Below are 24,818 nucleotides of genomic sequence, written 5' to 3'. Positions count from 1 at the left end.
CTGCACAAACCTGTACGGCTTTGGAGTATGGGAAAAAAACTTAGATCTCGGAGGAAACCCACGCAGGTTACAGGGAGAACGTGCAAACTCCGTATAGCCAGGATCGAACCCGGGTCTCTGGCGCTGTGATGCATCAACTCTATCGCTGTGCCATTCTGCAGCCTGGATGTATCCTGGAGAAAGATTCTCGGACCACTCTGCTAGTGAGATAGGGTTACACCTGAGTGAATAGCTCCTGTACAGGCAGCCACAATGGTTCATTCCCAAGATTCACTTGAGTGTTTTCTGGAGATATTAACTATAAAGGAACCCATCCATCGGGCATCTGAGTGATTCCTCTCTCCGTGAGAAGGAGGAAGCTGCATCTTCTGACCCAGTGAGGTTCTGCATCTGAGAGAGTTGTCTCACCCATGGTAGTGCCACGGTGGCGCAGTGGTAGAGTTGCTGCCTTACAGCGCCAGAGACCCAGGGTCGACCCTGACTACGGGCGCTGTCTGTACAGAGTTTGCACGTTCGCCCTGTGACCTGCGTATTTTTCTTCAAGATCTTCGGTTTCTTCCCACACTCCAAAGACGTACAGGCTTGTAGGTTAATTGGCTTGGTATAAATGTAAATTGTCCCTAGTGTGTGTGGGATAGTATTAATGTGTGGGGATCGCTGGTCAGGGTGGACTCGGTGGGCCGAAGGGCCTGTTTCTCTGCTGTATCTCTAAACTGGAGAGATAGATCAGCCATGATTGAGTAGCGGAGTAGACTTGATGGGTCGAATGAACTAATTCAACTCCTATCACATGACCTTATGACCTTATGACTAATCTAAATACCCCAACTGAGTATCACCCCCCACGCCACATGCTTCCCAACAAGTGGCCTTCCCCCCTAGTTCTGGTAGTTTTCTCCTCAATGGATGACAATAACCAAACTACTTTTTGACAATTGTTTGGTTTAGTTGAGTTTGCTGGTGCATGCACTGAGCTACAGTGAGATACTGAGTCTTTTATTATCGAACCTAAAGAAGGGTCCCAACTCCAACCATTATCTGTCCATTTTGTCCCAAGTTGCTGAGATACTCCAGCACTTTGTATTTTTCCTCAAGATTCCAGCACTTGCAGTTCCATGTGCCCACACCATTTTATTACCCCCTTTGTGGACTTGATTCATGTATGAAGATACACTTGTATTTGTAGGTGGCAGACACAACATGCTGGACTAACTCAGCGGGACAGGCAGCATCTCTGGATAGAAGGAATTGACGTTTCAGATTGAGACCCTTAAGGTCATAAGGTCATAAGTGATAGTAGAATTAGGCCATTCGGCCCATCAAGTCTGTGCCGCCATTCAATCGTGGCTGATCTATCTCTCCCTCCTAACTCCATTCTCCTGCCTTCTCCCCATAACCTCTGACACTTGTGTGAATGGGTGACGTTTCGGGTCGAGACCCTTCTTCACACCATACTGGATCTGAAGGGAGGATGGAGGTAAGTGGGGTGTGCATGTATATGTAGCCACGAGGCCAGTAGGATCAACATTGAACAGTGGTATTCATGGTACTGTAGAGGTCACCTTGACATAGTGAGTGATGCCGTGATATTTCATCCAACATTGTTCCATTGTTTGTGGGTTCTCCCTCCTGCTACGAACATCAACATTGGCAGATGACATCGGCGGAGTTATTTACAGGCCACAAAGTGGCTGTTGGCTCCAGTCAGGAAATTGGAGGTGTGTAAAAAGGCACCACGACAATTACGAAACTTTATAAAATGGGATAATGAAATTTGCTATTGTAAGGTGAAAGGTGAATTAATTTATCATTCAATACTTCTGCTATTTTGGATCTTGTTTTGGGCACTGGGTAAAGATTGATTGATGATGAAAATCAAACATTTGCAGATGCTAGGAAACTGAAATAAAAACAAAAACTGCCCAGAAACACATGGGAGGTCAAGCAGTATCTGTGGAAAGCTCAACAGATAGCAAGTCCTGGTCCCGCCATCAGAACTGGGCAAAGAGGGACGGGGAGGAGGAGGAGGGGAGGGAGAGGGGTGGGTGAGGAGGGGAAGGGGGCATAGAAGGGTGGGAACTGGATGCGAGAGAGAGAGGGGGAGGAGGGGGAGGGAGGGAGGGGAAGGAAGGGGGGAAAGGGGGGAAAGAGCAATGGGGGAAAGAAGAGGTGAGAGAGGAGGGGGGGGGGAGAGGAGAGAGAGGGGGAGAAGAGGTAGGAGAGGAAAGGAGGGTGGGAGAGGAGTAGTGTGGGGAGGAGAGAGAAGGCAGGGGAGATGAGGCGGGGGTTGATGAGCGATGGGGAGAGGAGAGATGCAGAGGGAGAAAGGAGGGGAGTGGGGAGAGGAGAGAGAGGGAAGGCAGAGGAGAGGAGAGGAGAGGAGGAGAGGAGGAGAGGAGGAGAGAGGGGGGAGAAGGAGGGGAGAGGGGGGAGAGGGGAGAGGGAGAGAGGGGAGAGAGGAGAGAGGGGAGAGGGGAGAGGGGAGAGGGGAGAGGGGAGAGGGGAGAGGGGAGAGGAGGAGAGGAGAGGAGAGAGAGAGGAGAGAGAGGAGAGGAGAGAGAGGAGGGGAGGAGGAGATAGAGAGGCGAGGGAGAGGGGGAGAGGGGAGAGGGGAGAGAGGGGAGAGGGGGGAGAGGGGAGAGGGGAGAGGGGAGAGGAGAGTGGAGAGAGGGGAGAGAGGGGAGAGGAGGAGAGGAGAGATACAGAGGCGAGGGGGAGAGGGGAGAGGAGAGAGGGGAGGGGGGGGAGAGGGGAGAGGAGAGAGGGGAGAGGAGAGAGGAGGAGAGAGGGAGAGGGGAGATACAGAGGCGAGGGGGAGAGGGAGGATTGGAAGCTGCAGCAACAGGGAGGGGGAGGAGCGAGCGCCGGCGCCGCGTTTTGTCTCCGTTTTCTCCCCGTCGCTGCTCCCATGCTGCGCTTGTGTAATCTGTGAAGGTGAAGGTGATCGATCCGGGCACAGGTGGGGGAGGGGGCAGGGGAGGGGGGGGGGGGTGCAGGGGAGGGGGGGAGGGGGGGAGGGGAGGGGGGGGGGGGGGGGAGGGGGAGGGGGAGGGGGGGGGGGAGGGAGGAGGAGAGGGGGGAGGGGGGAGAGGGGGAGGGGGGGGAGAGGGAGGGAGAGAGAGAGGGGAGGGGGGGGGGGGGGGGGGGGCAGGGAGAGGAGGGGGAGGGGAGGGGGTGAGGGGGAGAGGGGGGGAGGGGGGGGAGGGGGGGGGGGGGGGGGGGGGGGGAGGGGGGGAGGGGAGAGGGGGGGGGGCAGGGGAGAGAGGGGGGGGCAGGGGGGGGGGGAGGGGGCAGAGGGGAGGGGGGGGGGCAGAGAGGGAGGGGGGAGGGGGCAGAGGGGAGGGGGGAGGGGGGCAGGGGAGAGGGGGGGGGTGCAGGGGGGGGGGGGGAGGGGGGGGGGGGGGGAGGGGGGGAGGGGGGAGGGGGGAGAAGGGGGGGGGGGGGGGGGGGGGGGGGGGGGGGAGGGGGGGGGGGGAGGGGGGAGGGGAGGGGGGGGGGGGGGGGGGGGGGGGGGGAGGGGGGGGGGGGGGAGGAGGGGAGAGGGGGGGGGGGGGGGGGGGGGGCAGGGGGGGGGGGGGGGGGGGGGGGGAGGGGGGGGGGGAGGGGGAGAGGGGGGGGGAGAGGGAGAGGGGGGGGGGGGGGTGCAGAGGGGGAGGGGAGGGGGGCAGGGGGGAGAGGGGGGAGGGGGGGCAGAGGGGGAGGGGGAGGGGGCAGGGGAGAGGGGGGAGGGGGGCAGGGGAGAGGGGGGGGGAGGGGGGGCAGGGGGAGGGGGCAGGGGGGGGGGGGGGAGGCAGGGGGGAGGGGGAGGGGGGGGGAGAGGGGGAGAGGGGCAGGGAGGGGGGGGGGAGGGGGGGGGCAGAGAGGGGGGGGGGGGGGAGGGGGGGGGGGGGGGGGGGGGGGGGGGAGAGGGAGGGAGGGGAGGGGGGAGAGGGAGGGGGGGGGGGGAGAGGGGGAGGGGGAGGGGGGGGGGGGAGGGAGGGGGAGGGGGGGGGGGGGAGGGGGGGGGGGAGGGGGAGGGGGGGGGGGGGGGGGGGGGGGGGGGGGGAGGGGGGGGGGGAGGGGGGGAGGGGGGGGGGGGGGGGAGGGGGGGGAGGGGGGGGGGGGGGGGGGGGGGGGGAGGGGGGGGGGGGGAAAGGGGGAAGGGGAGGGGGGGGGGGGGGAGGGAGGGATGGGAGGGGGGGGGGAGGGGGGGGGAGGGGGCAGAGAGGGGGGGGAGGGGGAGGGGGGGGAGGGGGGAGGGGGGGGAGGGGGAGAGATAGGGGGGGAGGGGGAGGGGCAGAGGGGGAGGGGGCAGCAGGGGAGAGGGGGAGGGGGGGGGGGGCAGGGGGAGGGGGAGGAGGGGGAGGGGAGGGGGGGAGGGGAGGAGGGGGGGAGGGGGGGGGGGGGGGAGGGGGGGGGGGGGGGGGGGAGGGGGGGGGGGGGGGGGGGGGGGGGGGGGGGGGGGGGGGGGGGGGGGAGGGGGGGGGAGGGAGGGGGGAGGGGGGGGGGAGGGGGGGGGAGGGGAGGGGGGGGGGGGGGGGGGGGGGGGGGGGGGGAGGGGGGGGGGGGGGGGGGAGGGGGGGGGGAGGGGGGGGGGGGAGGGGGGAGGGGAGGGGGGGGGGGAGGGAGGGGGAGGGGGAGAGGGGGGAGAGGGGGGGAGGGGGAGGGGGGGGGGGGGGGAGAGGGGGGGGGGGGGGGGGGGGGAGGGAGGGGGGGGGGGGGGGGGAGGGGGGGGGGGGGGAGAGAGGGAGGGGGGGAGAGGGGGGGGGGGGGAGAGGGGGGGGGGGAGGGAGGGCAGGGAGAGGAGGGGGGGGGGCAGGGAGGGGGGGAGGGGGGAGGGGGAGGGGGGGGAGGGGAGAGGGGGGGGAGGGGGAGAGGGGGGGGGAGGGGGGGGGGGGGGGGGAGGGGTGCAGGGGGGGGAGGAGGGGGGGGGGGGGGGGGAGAGGGGGAGGGGGAGAGAGGGGGAGGGGGAGGGGGAGGGGGAGGGGAGGGGAGGGGAGGGGGGGGGGGGGGGGGGGGGGGGGGGAGGGGGGGGGGAGGGGGAGGGGAGGGGTGGGAGGGGGGAGGGGGGGAGGGGGCAGGGGAGAGGGGGAGGGGTGCAGGGGAGGGGGGGGGAGGGGTGCAGGGGGAGAGAGGGGGAGGGGGGGGGGGTGCAGGGGAGAGGGGGGGGGGTGCAGGAGGGGGAGGGGGAGGGGGGCAGGGGAGAGGGGGGGGGGTGGGGGGGGGGGGGGGGGGGGCAGGGGGAGGGGGAGGGGGGGGGAGGGGGAGGGGGGGGGGGGGAGGGGTGCAGGGGAGAGGGGGGGGGAGGGGGCAGGGGGAGAGGGGAGAGGGGGAGGGGTGCAGGGGAGAGGGGGAGGGGGGGGGGTGCAGGGGAGGGGGGAGGGGGGGGGGGTGCAGGGGAGAGGGGGAGGGGTGCAGGGGAGAGGGGGGAGGGGGAGGGGTGCAGGGGTGAGGGGAGGGGGGAGGGTATGGGGAGTGGGGGGATTGGGAAGGAATGTGCTCAGGCTGAACGATGGGGTTTAAGGTGTTTATACTGAGCTTCTGGCTGTAACCAGGCCGGGGGGACCTATACCTTATAAGTGTTTCTTTACCAGCCTCAGATTAAAACCCAATGACAGTTGCATGTGTGGAATTGCAGATGCTTTGGTTCACAGGGTGGTGTGGCATCTGAGATCACTGCATAAATATGTGGTCTCCACAGACGCCCTCGGTGTATTTAAGAAATACTTGGATGAGCGCTTGATGTGAGGGAACGAGAGCTGGGAAGTTTAGTTCAGTTATTTTTAGTTCAGAGATGCAGCACAGTAACAGGCCATTCGGCCTGCCGAAACCGTGCCGACCAACAATCCCCGTTACACTAGCACTATCCCACACACATTAGGGGCAGTTTTCAATTTTTACAGAAAGCCAATTAACCTACTAAATCTGGAGCGTGGGAGGAAACCGGAGCACCCATGGAACCCCCACACGGTCACGGGGAGAACGTACAAACTCCGTACAGACAGCACCTGCAGTCAGGATCGAACCTGGGGCTCTCGCGCTGTGAGGCAGCGACTCTACAGGAAAGGTGTAGAAGAACAGGGTCTTGGTGAGACCACACCTGGAGTATTGCGTACAGTTTTGGTCTCCAAATTTGAGGAAATACATTATTGCCATAGAGGGAGTGCAGAGAAGGTTCGCCAGACTGATTCCTGGGATGTCAGGACTGTCTTATGAAGAAAGACTGGATAGACTTGGTTTATACTCTCTAGAATTTAGGAGATTGAGAGGGGATCTTATAGAAACTTACAAAATTCTTAAGGGGTTGGACAGGCTAGATGCAGGAAGATTGCTCCCAATGTTGGGGAAGTCCAGGACAAGGGGCCACAGCTTAAGGATAAGGGGGAAATCCTTTAAAACCGAGATGAGAAGAACTTTTTTTCACACAGAGAGTGGTGAATCTCTGGAACTCTCTGCCACAGAGGGTAGTCGAGGCCAGTTCATTGGCTATATTTAAGAGGGAGTTAGATGTGGCCCTTGTGGCTAAGGAGATCAGAGGGTATGGAGAGAAGGCAGGTACGGGATACTGAGTTGGATGATCAGCCATGATCATATTGAATGGCGGTGCAGGCTCGAAGGGCCGAATGGCCTATTCCTGCACCTAATTTCTATGTTTCTATGTTTCTACCGCTGCGCCACTCTGTTGCCTCAAGTAGGATTGGAATGAAATGCTTGTTTTTAAATGCTATAGATGCAATGAGAAGAATGGCCTAATTCAGTCAGATAACATGGAAACAGGCCCTTCAGTCCACGCTGACCAAGATGCCCCATCTACACAATTTTAATTTAGTTTAGTTTATAGTCACTCGTGCCAAGATACACTGAAAAGCGTTTTTGTTTCGTGCTATTCAGTCAGCGGAGAGATTACACGATTACAACCAAGCTGTTCACAGTGTACAGATATGGGATGAAGGGAATGATATTTAATGCAAGATAAGGTCCAGTAAAGATAGTCTCAGTGTTTAAGAAGGAACTGCAGATGCTCGAAAATCGAAGGTAGACAAAAGTGCTGGAGAAACTCAGCAGGTGCAGCAGCATCTATGAAGCGAAGGAAATAGGCAACGTTTCAGGACCGCTCTCTAGTTGGTGTTAGGACGGTTCAGTTGCCTGATATCCGCTGGGAAGAAACCTAATCCCCACCTGACTGCGTTTGGCCCAAATTCTTCTACACCTTTCCTATCTATATACCCATCCGAAATGCCATTCTGTGCCATTAATCATCATGGAATCAATGCAGTTTATACAGCTGAGTATTTAATTTGCCTTATAGACTCTGCCACTGACCACTTAATATGTCTTATTTGGTTTTTCTGAGTGTGATTCAGAAAATAATTTTGAGACCACAATACAATTTGTTTATTGTGAAGATACTAAGCTGCTTGTCTTGAGTTAGTTTAAGAAAACACCACAAGTCCCCTGTTGAACTATTGTGCGTGCAATGTGGATATCTGAACAGTGGGAACCTTATTTTGACATCCATATATTCTATTATGTTGTGTAGGAAGGAACTGCAGATGCTCGTTTACACCGAAGATAGACAATAGACAATAGGTGCAGGAGTAGAGGCCATTCGGCCCTTCGAGCCAGCACCGCCATTCAATGTGATCATGTCTGATCATCCCCAATCAGTACCCCGTTCCTGCCTTCTCCCCATATCCCCTGACTCCGCTATTCTTAAGAGCCCTATCTAGCTCTCTCTTGAAAGCATCCAGAGAACCTGCCTCCACCGCCCTCTGAGGCAGAGAATTCCACACACACCAAATGCTGGAGTAAGTCAGCGGGTCAGGCAGCTTCTCTGGAGAGAAGGAATGGGTGACAATTCGGGTCGAGACCCTCCTTCAGACCCTATTATGTTTTCAGATTTAAGATCAAACTGGATAATGCTGCCATTTTATGTTCTTTATTTCAGATCACCACAAGAATCAGATTGGCCTGCTGTTTTGAATTCATTCTGCACATCATTCGCAAGCTCTTTTTGAAAAAGTTGAAAGTGTATTTGGAGCACACCGTTTCATTGTTAAAAAAAGCAGGTAATTTAGGATTACAGAACCATTCAGTTTGTGTGTATTGAAATCATCCATGATTGGGACCAGATAGAATCTCCAGTCCATGTTTAGTGGAATGTAAATCATATGTCTGCAAGTTACAAGAGCTAAGTGTGAAATGTACATTCCAATGACAGCATTCTCTATTTTAATTTTGTAAATGATGGGTTTACAAAGCAAATGATCAGGCAAAAGGTTGTTTGGAACTATGCTGCCTGAATCTCACAGTGGAGAGTTTTTAGTTGTAATTTAATTAAAATGCAATATATAATTTTATAAAAGAAGATCATGGTGCATGTGTGAGGTGATGATACTGGATGAAACCATCTGGTGCTCGAGGCATCTGGCAGGCTCAATCCTGGACCAGTACCGATGGGTTTATGGTCTAATATTCCACTTCCAGTGTTCAGTTATCTCAAGCACCAACAACAGAACAATGAGCTTCTTACTTATGCAGCGGCCTAACAGACCTGTGAACACAGAGCTCACTAGATAACATAATAAATGACAAAAACAAAATCCCCCAAAACTCCCCCAATATTAGTGCAAAAAGCCCAAAGTCCTTAGTACAATGAAGACTGTTCATAGACACAAAATGCTGGAGTAACTCAGTGGGACAGATAGCTGGAGAGGAATGGGTGACGTTTTGGGTCGAGACCTTCTGAAGAAATGTCTCGACCCGAAACGCCACCCCTTCCTTCTCTCCAGAGATGCTACCTGTCCCGCTGAGTTACTCCAGCATCTTTGGTTTAAACCAGCATCTGCAGTTCCTTCCTGCACAAGACAGTTCATAGTGTTTTATTGTTTTCAAGAGCCTTACAGTTGTCAGGAAGAAACTGTTCTTGAACCTTGAAGTCACAGTTTTCAGACTTATACCTTCTTCCTGATGGCAGCGATGTTTTGGGTTGGGGCCCCTTCTTCAGGCTGATTGTATTGGGAGAGGGGGGAGAAAGCAGGAAAATAGAGGTGTGTCTTAGAGGTAACAATACAGAATAGTGTATGGAAGCAAAGGACTTCCCTGTACCTCGTCACATGTGACTATAAAGTATTCCTCTTCCTATTCCTAAACAGCGTGTTGAAGCTACACTGACCGCCAAACTCCCACTATAAAACTGATCCCATCTTTATTCTCCCCGCATTCTCAGCAGTTGCTCCAGATTCAATCTCTCACCGACAAGCCCGCGGAGATTTACAGCAGCCAATTAGTCCACACTTAGCTGGCAGGTTTGGGAAAGCAATGTTCCTGGAGGGATGGTCCGAAGTTGACGTGCGCTGAGATGCAAAGTTCACACAGAGAGCGTGTCAGAGATGGGGAACGAACCCTGTCTCTTGAAACTCTGTTGCGGCGTTGGAAGTAATATTTCCCTTGTTTCGGGAGTGAATAACTCTACTTTTTCCCTCCTCTCTTGCTGCAGAGCCATGGCTTCCCTTCAGTTTTTTGCCAGACCCCCCCTGCCTCGCTTGGCCTACCATCGGATCTGCGGCCGAGACCCCGGTGTAGTCTTCCTGCCGGGGTTTAAGTCCAACATGAACGGGGAGAAAGCGTTGGCTTTGGAAGAGTTTTGTTCTTCAGCAGGTCATTCCTTCATCAGGTAGTGTCTCCAAATTCTCATGTCTTTTTACTAAAGTGGTCAGGGGTTTATCAGCACAAGGAGAGTGAGGCTTTATAAGGCGGTGGTCAGACCGCATTTGCAGTATTGTGAGCGATTTTGGTCTGCATTTCTGTGGAAGGATGTGCTGGCATTGGAGAGGGCCCAGAGGAGGTTTACGAGAATGATCCCAGGAATGATTGGGTTAACATATGATGAGCTTTTGAAGGCATTGGGCCTGTATTCGCTGGAGTTTAGAAGGTTGAGAGGGGACCTCATTGAAACTTACCGAATAGTGAAAGGCCTGGATAGAATGGATGTGGAGAGGATGTTTCCATTAGTGGGAGAGCCCAAGACCAGAGGCCACAGCCTCAGATTAAAAGAACGTACCTTTAGAAAGGAGATGAGAAGGAATTGCTTTAGTCAGAGGGTGGTGAATCTGTGGAATTCATTGCCTTAGATGGCGGTGGAGGCCAAGTCAGTGGATATTTTTAAGGCGGAGATGGACAGATTATTGATTAGTACGAGTGCCAGGGGTTATGGGGAGAAGGCAGGAGAATGGGGTTGAGAGGGAAAGATAGATCAGCCATGATTGAATGGCGGAATTGACTTGATGGGCTGATGGTCTAATTCTGCTCCTAGAACCTATGAATTTACAAATAAAGACGGTGCAAAATAAGCCATTTGTACATTTTGCTTTACTTAAAAAACACAAATTTGAAGTATTTTTGTGTATTGGAGTGTGGATGTACAGCGTGGGAACTAAGTCACCAAGTCCATGCCAACCATCGATCCAACAGACTAGGGGCAATTTAGCTGGAGATGGAGCTGGAGCTAGAGCTAGAGTTGGAACCGGAGCTGGAGCCAGAGATTGGTATGTGGGAGGAAACCAGAGCACCCGGAGAGAACCCACGCGGTCACAGGGAGAACGTGCAAACTCGACACAGAGGGCACCCGTAGTCAGGATTGAACCCGGGTGTCCGACTAGGAATTATCACCATTCATCTGTAATATCTGCAGGAGTGGTATCACTGACTTCCTGGCAGTGTTGGAGTATCAGAGATTTCCTGCATAATTCTTTGGTAAGGAAACGAAACAGGCACACTGTGTACCAAGTGTGTGGTCTCACCAAGGCCGTGTATAATTGCAGTATTGTTGTTGGTCTGGAACAAGTGATATTTCCTTTCTGAGAAGGCCATTGTAGAATCAACTTTTTGCTTTGTAATGACAACCCTCTAGTTTCATGGTCACGTTAATGATATCGCTGCTTTTCTTCAGTTTCAGCTATTATTTCATGAAAGAATGGGTCGACTGCGCTTGTATTCACTGGCGTTTAGAAGGATGAGAGGGGATCTCATAGGAACATATACAATTCTTAGGGGATTGGACAGGCTGGATGCAGGAAAAATGTTCCCGCTGTTGGGGGGGGGAGTCCAGAACCAGGGGTCACACAGTTTAAGAATAAGGGGTCGGCCATTTGGGACTGAGCTGAGGAAAAACATTTTCACCCAGAGAGTTGTGAATCTGTGGAATTCTCTGCCACCGAAGGCAGTGGAGGCCGATTCACTGGATGTTTTCAAGAGAGAGTTAGATTTGGCTAAGGGAGTCAAGGGATATGAGGGGGAAAAGCAGGAACAGGGTACTGATTTTGGATGATCAACCATGATCATATTGAATGGCGATGCTGTCTCGAAGGGCCGAATGGCCTATTTTCTATGTTTCTGAATAACGTCCAGCTGCCATAATGGGATTTGTGCTCAGATCTAAATTATGCACATGCTTGACTGTTTGTTGGTTGTGAAACAGAAATAAGTCTGAATGAGAAATGAATAACAAGATCAGATTAATCAAATCTAATTATTAAAAATTTACTGTGTGGAAGGAATTAAATTGGCACGATGGACTAATATGATCATGTCACGTTAATTAACTGTTCTGCAAAGCTGACATTTAGATGTTCCTGTCTCAAACTCCGTTAATTAAATTGACCAATCTTGCGAATAAAATTGGCCACTTAAGCAGCGATCGACATATTCAGCCTCACTGACCTAATCACAAATACGTTCCACATTTAAATTAACAATCATTTTTGATTATCGTCGTTGGAAGATTTACTTGGGCCCTGACTGACGCTCGGTTTATTTTTGTCGTCTCTGTGATTAAATGGATTCTGAATGTGTTATTTAGCATTTGCAAAAAAAGGCTTGGATCTGTAAAGACCCTATTGATCAGATGACCATTCGGAATGAAATTTACTCTGTGAATCTCTGATTTTAAACATGGCAGACATTTGGATGGGTGGCGTTTTATGGTCGGGAAGATCGGCAGGGTTTTTGTTATGGTGAAAGATTGAAAGGCACAGATGTTGAGAGGTGTCAAATGCAAGCAAATCATTGCTTCGCAGTTTGTCCAGGTAGATTCAGAATTGTTTCTTCAGGCTGCAGTGTGTGAATCCATGGGTCAGAGTCTCAAAATAGGCAACTCAGCTGGAGTAACTCAGTGGGTCAGACAGCATCTCCGGAGAAAAGGATTCTGAAGAAGGGTCTTGACCCGAAACGTCACCTATTCCTTTTCTCCAGAGATGCTGTCTGACCCGCTGAGTTCCTCCAGCTTTTTGTGTCTATCTTCGGTTTAAAGCAGCATCTGCAGTTCCTCACTACACGTCGATAGGTGACATTTTGGGTTGGGACACTTCTTCAGACTGATTATAATGAGGGGGGAGAGAACTGGAAGAGATTGGGGGCAGGACAAAGTCTTGTGAGCGATAGGTGGATACAGACAGATGGGGGGGGGTAAAATATAATATCTCTAAGTTTGCGGATGACACAAAGCTGGGTGGCAGTGTGAGCTGCGAGGAGGATGCTATGAGGCTGCAGGGTGACTTGAACAGGTTGGGTGAGTGGGCAGAAGCATGGCAGATGCAGTATAATGTGGATACATGTAAGGTTATCCATTTTGGTGACAAGAACAGGAAGGCAGATTATTATCTGAATGGTGTCAGATTAGGAGAAGGGGAGGTGCAACAAGACCTGGGTGTACTTGTACATCAGCCACTGAAAGTAAGCATGCAGGTACAGCAGGCAGTGAAGAAAGCCAATGGCATGTTGGCCTTCATTGCAAGAGGATTTGAGTTTAGGAGCAAGGAGGTCCTACTGCAGTTGTACAGGGCCCTGGTGAGGCCGCACCTGGAATATTGTGTGCAATATTGGTTTCCTAATTTGAGGAAGGACATTATTGCTATTGAGGGAGTGCAGCGTAGGTTCACCAGGATAATTCCCAGGGTGGCGGGACTGTCATATGATGAAAGAATGGGTCGACTGGGATTGTATTTGCTGGAATTTAGAAGGATGAGAGGGTATCTTATGGAAACATATAAAATTATTAGAGGATTGAACAGGGTAGATGCAGGAGAAATGTTCCCGATGTTGGGGGAGTCCAGAACCAGGGGTCACAGTTTAAGAATAAGGGGTAGGCCATTTAGGACTGAGATGAGGAAAAACCTTTTTCAACCCAGTGAGTTGTGAATCTGTGGAATTCTCTGCCACAGAAGGCAGTGGAGGCCAATTCACTGGATGTTTTCAAGAGAGGGTTAGATTTAGCTCTTAGGGCTAAGGGAATCAAGGGATATGGGGGAAAAAGCCAAAACGGGGTACTGTTTTCGGATGATCGGCCATGATCATATTGAATGGCGGTGCTGGCTCGAAGGGCCGAATGGCCTACTCCAGCACATATTTTTTATGTTTAATTCACTGTGAATATTCAGGATAGATTGATGGCTTTGAGTATTTTAACGAGATCAGGAATGTATGGCGAGTCCAGGAAGGTTGTACTGAGGTAAAAGATCAGCGGTGATGCGATGGAACAGGCAACGTGGGGGCAGAATAGCCCTCCTACATCTACCTCTGTCTTAGTGTAGTTTAGAGATACAGCATGGAAACAGCCCCTTCAGCCCACAGAGTCCGCGCCGACCAGCGACCCCGCACACTAGCACCATCCTCCACACTAAGGACAATGTACAATTTTCTACCAGAGCCAATTAACCTACAAACCTGTACGTCTATGGAATGTGGGAAGAAACCGGAGCGGGTCAGGCAGCATCTCTGGATGTGGGATAACATTTAGCTGGGCATTGTTGGGGATATCCCCCACTCTTGTTTTGAGAAGTACAGAATGGAACGTATTCAGAGTCTGGTTTTACGGTTTCACCGGCAGTGAGGCCCCTCCCTTCAGTTTAATTTTAGCCCAAATTGGATGTTTAAATCTTTTGGATTGTGCTTTGAACCTTTTAACCTTTTCATTTGAAGTTGGATTTACTGCTCCTAACCCCCAGGCTAATAGTTATTTCCAGAGTATAATGATGGGTGGTTAAAAAGTGTAGCTGGGGCTGGAACCATTAACTTTTTGCTTATCAGTTGAAGTATTTGGTGACACAATTTGCCTTTATCTCGAATTATGAAAATTATGTTAGACCTTACAGCTGCATCTGTGAGGTTATTACCATAGGGAAATATCACAAAATGTACAGACTGTGTTCCAAGTTTGCCAAATAAATGTAACTCACGGGACTGGGTGGCGCTGAGAGGGAGAGGTTGGTCTACAAGGATCTACCAGTCAGCTCTTAATGTCCGCCTTTACACACTGATCTTTCTGTCCTGGGCTTCCTCCACTGTCAGGAGTGAGGCCACACACAAGTTGGACGAACAGCATCTCATACTTGCAGTCCAGCTGTATGAATATATTACTATCTCTAACTTCAATTAACTCTTGAAGTCTCCCCGTTCCTCCCCAAACCATTGTTCTCCGACTAGTGTCACTGCCATCCTGATTAATTTTACTCTATGTATGCCTCGTTGTAAGCTTCTCCTCAGCCGACAATGAACCGTTCTGCGTTTCCTTGCTCACCATCTGCTTTGATCTGTCATTTTCACGCCTCACCCTTCCATATCTCTAGTTTCCCTCACCTCTGGCTCTCAGTCTGAAGAAGGGTTTCGACCCGAAAAGTCACCCATTCCTTCTCTCCAGAGATGCTGCCTGTCCCGCTGAGTTACTGCAGCGTTTTGTGTCTAGCTTTTGATCTTTGTTCCGTGGTGGCTTCTGGCAGCTACTGAAAGCCGCAGAGGAGCTGGGATCATTGGGCTCCTGTGAGAAATGGGAGGATGCCTGCTTTATTCTCCCTGTTTATGAATTGGGCACTGTATCTGAGGAGGCACGTGCTGGTGTTGGAAAGAGTCCAGAGGAGGTTTACGAGAATGATCCCAGGAATGAGTGGGTTAACATATGAAGAGCGTTTGACGGCACTGGGCTCGCTGGAGTTTAGAAGGATGAGAGGGGAACCTCATTGCAACATCGATTAGTAAAAGGCCTGGATAGAGAGGATATTTTCTCTAGTGGGAGAATCTAGAGCCCAAGGGCACAGCCTCAGAATAATAGGACGTCTCTTTAGAAAGGAGATGAGTGGGGGTGAATCTATGGGATTTATTGCCACAGAAGGCTGTGGAGGCCAGGTCAGTGGGTATTTTAAAATCAGAGATTGACAGATTCTTGATCAGTATGGGTGTCAGGGGTTATGGGGAGAAGGCAGGATAAGGGGGTTGAGAGGGAAAGATAGATCTGCCATGATTGAATGGCGGAGTAGACGCGATGGGCCGAATGGCCTGATTCTGCTGCAGTGACTTGTGAACTTTTGGTACTCTCCCAGACAGAGGATGCTCTGTGACCGTGTGGCTGGTCCACCCCAATCACGGGTGGTGCAAGGAAGATCAACAAGGCGATGATAGAGGAGGGTGTGCATGATGTTTCATGTGATGCCAGCACTTCACCACCTTACACTGCAGGTGGAACCAATCCTCTCCACACACGTAGTTTGTGCGTTCTTAAAAATAAATGAACATCTGCAGGCTTGAGTCACACCAGATGATTCATAATTAGTGGTCATTTGTAATAATTAATTGTTATAATTTCCATGGGAAGCAAATTAGTTTAATTTAGTGTTGCTTGGACAAACAGCATTGAAACAGGCACGTCAGCCCACTGAGTCCATGCTGAAGGTCAGTCATCTGTTCACACTAGTTCTATGTTATTTCATAGATAAAGGGGGATCTATGTGAAAGTGGGATAACATAGAACTAGTTAAATAGTTAGCTGGAACTTTTTGATGCACAAGTTGGCTGCCATGTTTACCAGAACAGTGATTACTCTTCCAAAGTACCTTACTGCTGTAAAGCACCTTATGATCTTGTGAACAATACTGTAGAAATGCAGGTTGTTTTATTGTGGGGTTTTTTAATCAGTACTAATGGAATATATTCTCTTTAGAGTCAAATCTATCATTTCTGCCTGGAAGAGTTAACACGCAGTTATTTAATGATGAACCCTGATTTCTCAGATTTTCAGTGGATATTTTAACTTTCAAAAGTTTGTCTGCAGCGAAAAGCAGCTGAACGGAAACACTTTTCCTCACAGAGAGTGGTGAGTCTGTGGAACTCACTGCCTCAGAGGGCGGTGGAGGCAGGTTCTCTGGATACTTTCAAGAGAGAGCTAGATAGGGCTCTTAAAAATAGCGGAGTCAGGGGATATGGGGAGAAGGCAGGAACGGGGTACTGATAGGGGTTGATCAGCCATGATCACCTTGAATGGCGATGCTGGCTCGAAGGGCCGAATGGCTACTCCTGCACCTATTGTCTATTGTCTATTGACATGTTGGTCGGTGTGAGCAAGTTAGAGAAAATAACATGGGTGTTTGGCTTGTCTGTGTAGCTAAGATTAAGTGCAGTGTTGCATTCACACATTGTGACAACAGATATTGTCACACAAACAGGTTTCTAGTCAGTCTGAAGAATGATCCTAATGAAGATATAAGTAGCCTAATGATCCAGTGTTCCCCACTGAACTAGATGCCATGGAGCCATTAGGCCACCTACTGGTCGCAACTTTGATGTCAATTTAAGAAATCTATAATTGAGTTGCATTTAAGAGAGAACTGCAGATGCTGGAAAAATCGAAGGTAGACAAAAATACTGGAGAATCTGGGGCAGGTGAGGCAGCATCTATGGGGCGAAGAAACCTGAAGGGTCTCGACTCGAAACGTCACCTACTCCTTCGCTCCATAGATGCTGCATCACCCGCTGAGTTTCTCCAGCGTTTTTGTCCACCCTATAATTACGTTACAGTTGCTTTGTAGCATATTTTTAATATAAAAAGTGCACTATTATTTTAAATTACAGAGGGCTGATCATAGATCAAATTATAGATCAAATTTGAAGTCAATTTGTTGGTTTGTGGGTTAATTGGGTTGGACAGGCTAGATGCAGGAAGATTGTTCCCGATGTTGGGGAAGTCCAGGACAAGGGGTCATAGTTTAAGGATAAAGGGGAAATCCTTTAGGACCGAGATGAGAAAAACATTTTTCACGCAGAGAGTGGTGAATCTGTGGAATTCTCTGCCACAGAAGGTAGTTGAGGCCAGTTCATTGGCTATAGTTAAGAGGGAGTTAGATGTGGACCTTGTGGCAAAAGGGATCAGGGGGTATGGAGAGAAGGCAGGTACAGGATACTGAGTTGGATGATCAGCCATGATCATATTGAATGGCGGTGCTGGCTCGAAGGGCCGAATGGCCTACTCCTGCACCTATTTTCTATGTTTCTAATTTTAGTTGAAGACATGATTCATGAGCCCACTCATTTCACACCTAATATTGGGAAAGATGTACAGGAGGTACTGACTATGATGCTGTCTGTACGGAGTTTGTGCGTTCTCCCCGCGACGGCGTGGGTTTTCTCCGGGTGCTCCGGTTTCCTCCCACACTCCAACGATGTACAGGCTTGTAGGTTAATTGGCTTTGGTTTAAAAAAAGATTGTGACTTTTCCCTAGTGTGTAGGCTAATGCTCGTGTACGGGGATCGCAGGTGGACAGAAGGGTCTGTTTCCGTGCTGTATCTTTAAAGTCTAAAGTCTACAGACATTTGAAGAACAGTTTCTACTAACCTCAACTATCAACTATGGTTGCACTCAGGACTCTGGCTTTGTTGCACTGGTGTTGGGATTATTAATTTATTGATTATTTTTTTTGTTTATTATATGCTACTAGACCAAGTGCAGACCCGTTGGGTCTGCTCCCCCAAGGGTGTGATCCCCCAACCTAATATTCCACCATGCACCCGTCTCCTCCAACGGAATTGAACCCGCTCCCAAATGTAAGATTCCAGAACTCCCCTGCCTCCCTCAGCAGTGGATTGAAAAATAATTCCAATTGCACCTCCCTGCCTGCTGCAGCAGTTCCAATTGCAGTACCAATTGGCCCTCCCCCTCCTGTTGAAGCACTTGCTGTGATATCCCATTGAGGTGAAAAGTTCAGAGTGTTCCTGTCTTGCAACTTTGTTTTGAAGTGTGTTGGAAGCTGATAGGAAGGAGCAGCCGTCAACGAATCAAAAGGAAGAAAGGCAGCCGGCAGCCGGACGGACGGCAGGCGGCAGCCACAGACCTTTATATAATAATAGATAGATAGATAGATAGATCTATGAGTAATGTATTTCCAGGCCTGTTAAAAGCTTGTGTATGTAAGAATTTCCTTGTTCCATTGCTGGTACATGTGACAATTAAGGGCTGCACGATGGCGCAGTGGTAAAATTGCTGCCTTACAGTCCCAGAGACCCAGGTTCGATCCTGACTAGGGGTTCTGTCTACCAGTGCTGACTGTACAGAGTTTGTACAGTCCCGGGGATGGCGGGACTGTCATATGCTGAGAGAATGGAGCAGCTGGGCTTGTACACTCTGGAGTTTAGAAGGATGAGAGGGTATCTCATTGAAACATACAAGATTGTTAAGGGTTTGGACGCACTAGAGGCAGAAACATGTTCCCGATGTTGGGGGAGTCCAGAACCAGGGGCCACAGTTTAAGAATAAGGAGTAAACCATTTAGAATGGAGACGAGGAAAACACTTTTTCTCACAGAGAGTGGTGAGTCTGTGGAATTCTCTGCCTCAGAGGGTGGTGGAGGCCGGTTCTCTGGATGCTTTCAAGAGAGAGCTAGATAGGGCTCTTAAAGATAGCGGAGTCAGGGGATATGGGGGAGAAGGCAGGAACGGGGTACTGATTGGGGATGATCAGCCATGATCACATTGAATGCGGTTGCTGGCGAAGGGCCAAATGGCCTACTCCTGCACGTATTGTCTATTGTCTATTGTATGGTCTCCCCGTGACTGCGTGGGTTTTCCCCAAAAGATGTACAGGTTTGTAAGTTAATTGGCTTCGGTAAAAATTGTAAATTGTTCCTAATGTACAGGATGGTGCTAGTGTACGGGCATCACTGGACGATGTGGACTCGGTTGGACGAACGGTCTATTTCCGTGCTGTATCACTAACTAAACTAAACTAAACTAAATACTCCTGACACTTGACAAATCAGCTTTTTCTAAGTGGGCAGGAATTGACTTGAGACATTGGGTGTTTCTCTGTTCAGGTTTGATTACACTGGCTGCGGCAGCTCAGAGGGGAACCCTGAGGAATCCTTGCTGGGGACTTGGAAGAATGATGTGCTCACTGTCTTGGATAATCTCACCACGGGACCTCAGGTCAGTCTAGGGAACCCACTTTTATAACTGCCCCGTGTAAGAAAGAACTGCAGATGCTGGAAAAATCGAAGGTAGATAAAAATGCTGGAGAAACTCAGCGGGTGAGGCAGCATCTATAGAGAGAAGGAAATAGGCAACGTTTCGAGTCGAGACCCCAGACAACCCTATCCACTTTCTTTATTCACTGAGCTGTAATGAAATTCTCTTTCCCTGGTGTTAATTAGGAATAATTATCCATTAGCATATTTCGAAAGCTAATTAGTTAAATATATAAAGGAGAGAATGTTCAGAGATCTAATCAAGGGACTTGTGCAAGATGAATTAGCACGCACTTCTCTAAGATCACCGCTCATCCTCCTACACTCCAAGGAATAACGTCTTTAAGTGTACTCAACCACTCCCAATAGCTCAGGCCCTCAAGTCCTGGCAACATCCTTGTAAATCTTCTCTGCACTCTTTCCAGCTTAACGGCATCCTTCCTGCACGACAATGAATTATGTCCTAGCCTGACCAAAATGTTCCTCTAGCCCAGGCTCTTGAGTCCTGGCAACAGACTCATAAATGTTCTCTACACTCTTCCCAGTTTAATGACATCCTCCCTATAGCCGAGTGACTAAAACTGAACACTCTAGTCCAAGTGCAGCCTGACCAATGTTTTGTACGACTGTAACACAACATCCCAACTTCTATACTCGATACCCTGACTGATGAAAGCCTTCGTCATTGCCCTAACTACCTGTGACGCCACTTTCAAACAACCGTGTGCCTGCACAGAACTACATATGTACCAAAGGGCAGCGCAGTGGTCCAGTGGTAGAATTACTGCTTTACAGCACCAGAGACGCAGGTTCGATCCTGACTCTGGGTGCTGTCTGTACGGAGTGTGTCCTGGGCCTCCTCCACACGCAAATTGGAGGAACAGCACCTCGTATTTTGCTTGGGCAGATTACAACCCGACAGTATGAACCTTGATATCCCTAATGTCAAGTAACCCTGCATTCCCGCCCTCCCTCCCCCACCCATGTCATCCTACTAGTTCCACTGTTCACATCCTGCTATCCCTTCATTATCACCTCTTGCCCTGCCAACAATGGGCCATTGTGGGCTCCATTCTTCCTTGGTCACCTGTTGCCAGTCCTGCTTTGGTTCTGGCCTTTTCTTACCTCCAGTTCCCCCCCCCCATAACTTTCAGAGGCTCTGACCCAAAATGTCACCCACCCTTTTTCTCCAGAGACGTTGTCTGACCCACTGAGTTACTCCGGCACTTTGTGCCTATCTTCGGTACAAACCAGCCTCTACAGTTCCTTTATACACAATGTATGAATTGTATTTGTTGCGTTGGGTATGCGTGATGTCGGAGAAAATGTCCATAACTCCAATTTTCACTGATTCTTTGCGCGAGACAGTGGCACAGCGGTAGAGTTGCTGCCTTACAGTGCCAGAGACCCAGGTTCGATCCTGACTACGGGTGCTGTCTGTACGGAGTTTGCACGTTCTCCCCGTGCCCTGCGTGGGTTTTTCTCCGAGATTTTCGGTTTCCTCCCATACTCCAAAGACGTGCAGGTTTGTAGCTTAATTGGATTGGTGTATATGTAAATTGTCCCAAGTGTGTGTAGGGATAGTCTTAATGTGCGGGGATCGCGGGCTGGAGCAGACTCGGTGGGCCGAAGGACTTGTTTCCGCGCTGTATCTCGAAACTAAACGGAAAATGACTGGTGTAAAGTTTTTATTGTTGACTGAGGTGAGCTGGTTCCTCTTCCTCTGACACCACAGATCCTGGTGGGATCCAGCATGGGCGGGTGGCTCATGTTACTGGCTTCCCTCGCCAGGCCGAAGAAAGTGGCTGGACTGGTCGGCATAGCAACCGCGGCTGATTACGTGATGAATAGATTCAATCAGCTTCCTCCAGAGGTAAGAGAATCGGCATGTAATACTTGCTTGAATAAAAGTATTTGGTACGTGGATAGACAAAAATGCTGGAGAAACTCAGCGGGTGAGGCAGCGTCTATGGAGAAAAGGGATAAGCGACGTTTCGGATCCAGACCCTTCTTCAGACTGGTGGGGGGCAGGGAGAGGGCGGGTAAAAGAAAGGAAGATGCGAAGACTGGGCTTGTGGGAGAGCTGGGAAGGGGAGGGGAAGGAGGGAGAAAGCAGGGACTACCTGAAATTGGAGGTCACTGTTCATAGGTATGTTACAAAACCTACCTGAATCGTCATTGGGAATCTGCCCTCAGCCATGGCCGCGATTTTGGCGCTGTTTGGAGGGGGCGGGTTTAAAACGCGATTTTTACTAGGCTGTACTAATCGCACATGTTCAGCCTAGTAAATCATTAATGAAAAATCGCTGCAAGACCCGGTCGCAAAAGGTATTATTAGTTTTATAGGCCTCGATAATATAGTTCTAATAGTTTTAAAATTACTGTTTCATTCCGCAACCTCTCGCAGCCCCAGGGTTTTATAAAGCAAACAATTAAAGGTATGTACCTTATTTTTACATTAAATGGGGCATATATATAACCCTATATATCAAGTTGTCTATAACGAATAGTTCATTTTGGGCTTTTTATATCCCGCAGTATTTTTCTCGGCATTTGAGGGCACTAATCCAGCGCTATGTCAACGTTCTAAACCAGCGCGTTCCACATGAACCCACTAGAAAGCCGATTTAAATATTTACAGCAATTGAACACTAAATTCCTTCCATTTGGCCTATAAATTAATGTAAATTAGATATAAAAATCATGTTACATTGTGAATTATTTGTGAATAATCTTTGGACACTTAGGCTATTTAAAAATGTTAATCTTTCCTTAGAAATGGGCTTTTGATTATCCAAGATCACAGCTTTTTTGTAATGTCCATTGAAAATCAATAGGGAACAAGATGCTAATTTCCAAGTATGAAAATGGTCATAACCTTTTTAATACTTGAGATATGAAAGTGAATTTGGTGTCAAATTAAACTTATTGTTATGCTTTATCTGATGGGATAAATTGCAGACTTGATTTTTTAAATCTCAAAATTTTGTAACATTGCTACTGTTCATACCGCTGGGGTGTAAACTACCCAAGCAAAATATGAGGTGCTGCTCCTCCAATTTGCGCTGGGCCTCACTCTGGCAATGGAGGAGACCCAGGACGGAAAGGTCGGATTCGGAATTAGAGGGGGAGTTGAAGTGCTGAGCCACCGGGGAGATCAGGTTGGTTATTGCGAACCGAGCGGAGGTGTTGGGCGAAGCGATCGCCCAGCCTCCGCTTGGTCTCACCGATGTAGAGCAGTTTACACCTGGAACAGCGGATGCAATAGATGAGGTTGGAGGAGATGCAGGTGAACCTCTGCCTCACCTGGAACGACTGCTTGGGTCCTTGGATGGAGTCGAGGGGAGGGGAGGTAAAGCGACAAGTGTAGCATTGCCTGCGGTTCCAGGGGAGAGTACCAGGGGAGGGGGTGGTTTGGGTGGGAAAGGACGAATTTACCAGGGAGTTACGGAGTGAACGTTCTCTGTGGAAAGCAGAAAGGGGAGGAGATGGGAAGATGTGGCCAGTGGTGGGATCCCATTGGAGGTGAAAATGTTGGAGGGTTTTAATGTTTTACAGTTTAAGGATAAGGCTTTTAGGGCCGAGATGAGAAAAAGAAAATTCACACAGAGAGTGGTGAATCTGTGGAATTCTCTGCCACAGAAAGTAGTTGAGGCCAGTTCATTGGCTGTATTTAAGAGGGAGTTAGATGTGGCCCTTGTGGTTAAAGGGATCAGGGGGTATGGAGAGAAGGCAGGTACAGGATACTGAGTTGGATGAATGGCGGTGCAGGCTCGAAGGGCCGAATGGCCTACTCCTGCACGTATATTCTATATTTCTATACCAAATTCTTAAGGGATTGGACAGGCTAGAGGCAGGAAAAATGTTGGGTGAGTCCAGAACCAGGGGCCACAGTTTAGGCCATTTAGGCTATGTTTCTATGTTTACATGTTTTTCAGGTCAGGGCCCTTCTTCATCCATCTTGTGCCCGTGCTGCCTGTTTTATTCTCTCTTGTTTGATCTCCAGTCGCGGAGGGAAGTGGAGGAGACGGGCGAGTGGAAGTTGCCCTCCAGGTCCAGTGCCGACGGCTTCTACACGCTGAGTCACGAGTTTATAAAGGAGTCGGAGGACCACTGCGTGCTGGGGAGCGGCATCCCCGTGGCCTGCCCGGTGCGGCTTCTCCACGGCATGAAGGACGAGGTGGTCCCCTGGCGCAACTCCGTCAGGGTGGCCGAGCAGCTGGCCAGCGACGACGCCGACATCATCCTGCGCAAGAACGCCGACCACCGCATGTCCCGGCCCGAGGACCTGAAGCTGCTGCTCTCTGTGGTGGACGACCTCATCCACAAGTTAACCAAAGCCCATCTGCATTAGTCCAGTCTCGGTTGAACATCGAGTCACAGAGGCACACAGCGTGGAAACTGACCCCTCGGCCCACACTAGTCAGCCATGATCACATTGAATGGCGGTCCAGGCTCGAAGGGCCGAATGGCCTCTACTCCTGCACCTATTTTCTATGTTTCTATGTTTCTAGTGAACACGTCCCGGCTACACTAGTCCCACGTTTGGCCCATATTCCTCCAAACCTGTCCCATCCAGACACAGGTAGACAAAAGTGCTGGAGAAACTCAGCGGGTGCAGCAGCATCTATGGATCGAAGGAAATAGGCAACGTCTCAGGCCAAAACCCTTCTTCATCTATGGAGCGAAGGAAATGGGCAACGTTTCGGGCCAAAACTGAAGAAGGGTTTCGACCCGAAAAACGTTGCCTATTTCCTTCGCTCCATAGATGCTGCCGCACCCGCTGAGTTTCTCCAGCACTTTTGTCTACCTTCGATTTTCCAGCATCTGCAGTTCCTTCTTAAACACCATCCAGACACAGCATGGAAACAGGCTCTTCGGCCCGTCCAGTCCGTGCCGACCATCGATCACCCGTTCATACTGTTTCTGTATTCAAGTGGGGAGAATGTGCTTGATGGGATTGCATTGCATGGTGACATACACTCGATGGGCTGAAGGGTTCCCTCCGATGCCGTAAGAGGATATGGGAAATCTATTGTAGACAACATTGCTGGAGAAACTCAGCGGGTGCGGCAGCATCTATGGAGTGAAGGAAATAGGCAACGTTTCGGGGCGAAACGTTGCCTATTTCCTTCGCTCCATAGATGCTGCCGCACCCGCTGAGTTTCTCCAGAAATTTTGTCTACCTTCAATTTTCCAGCATCTGCAGTTCCTTCTCGAACATTGGGAAATCTATTCACAGCTAATACTTACCACCGTGCTGAAATATGAGGGTCAGATTCTTCCTTGGCACGTAAGCATTTATCGCAATGTAACAGATAATAAGTTAACGGCCATCCATCACAATGGAAGGATTGTCCCTGGATTAAGAGAAATGCTACAAGCCAAATCCCTGTAACTATCCTTGCATGTAACACTTATGCCATTCAATGGCTTCAACCAGTGAAAAGGCTTTCTCGAGTAAACAGTACTGACTGGCAAAGCTCTTAAAAAAACATCCTTAGAGGTGAACTTTGGAACTGGCCCTGAAGTGGGAGGCATTTCTCGTCAGTGAGGTAA

At 50.6% G+C, this 24,818-nt stretch overlaps 1 protein-coding gene across 2 annotated transcripts; it reads left to right on the top strand.

The window, feature by feature from the left end:
* Positions 1-2,813: 2,813 nt before the first annotated feature.
* Positions 2,814-23,999, top strand: LOC129712298 (palmitoyl-protein thioesterase ABHD10, mitochondrial-like). Of its 2 annotated transcripts, none has more exons than XM_055660605.1 (6): positions 2,814-2,934; positions 7,928-8,048; positions 9,479-9,655; positions 19,110-19,221; positions 20,995-21,132; positions 23,266-23,999. In XM_055660605.1, exons 3-6 carry the CDS (start codon positions 9,483-9,485, stop codon positions 23,611-23,613), a joined length of 771 nt encoding a protein of 256 aa, XP_055516580.1. In that variant the 5' UTR covers positions 2,814-2,934; positions 7,928-8,048; positions 9,479-9,482; the 3' UTR covers positions 23,614-23,999. The 2 variants fall into 2 exon arrangements, with proteins under 2 accessions (XP_055516580.1, XP_055516579.1); XM_055660604.1 differs by having other exon boundaries at positions 2,826-2,959.
* The last annotated feature ends 819 nt before the right edge of the window (positions 24,000-24,818 follow it).

This window comes from Leucoraja erinacea, chromosome 32, assembly GCF_028641065.1.
Source record: "Leucoraja erinacea ecotype New England chromosome 32, Leri_hhj_1, whole genome shotgun sequence".
Taxonomy (NCBI): Eukaryota; Metazoa; Chordata; class Chondrichthyes; order Rajiformes; family Rajidae; genus Leucoraja; species Leucoraja erinaceus.
This window is presented reverse-complemented; position numbering and strand designations above follow the sequence as displayed.

Coding starts and splice junctions, on each gene's coding strand:
- LOC129712298 (XM_055660605.1), top strand. CDS start 9,483: ATGGCTTCCCTTCAGTTTTTTGCCAGACCCCCCCTGCCTCGCTTGGCC. Junction 9,656..19,109: donor GCAGGTCATTCCTTCATCAG/GTAGTGTCTCCA, acceptor TTCTCTGTTCAG/GTTTGATTACACTGGCTGCG. Junction 21,133..23,265: donor TCAATCAGCTTCCTCCAGAG/GTAAGAGAATCG, acceptor TTTGATCTCCAG/TCGCGGAGGGAAGTGGAGGA.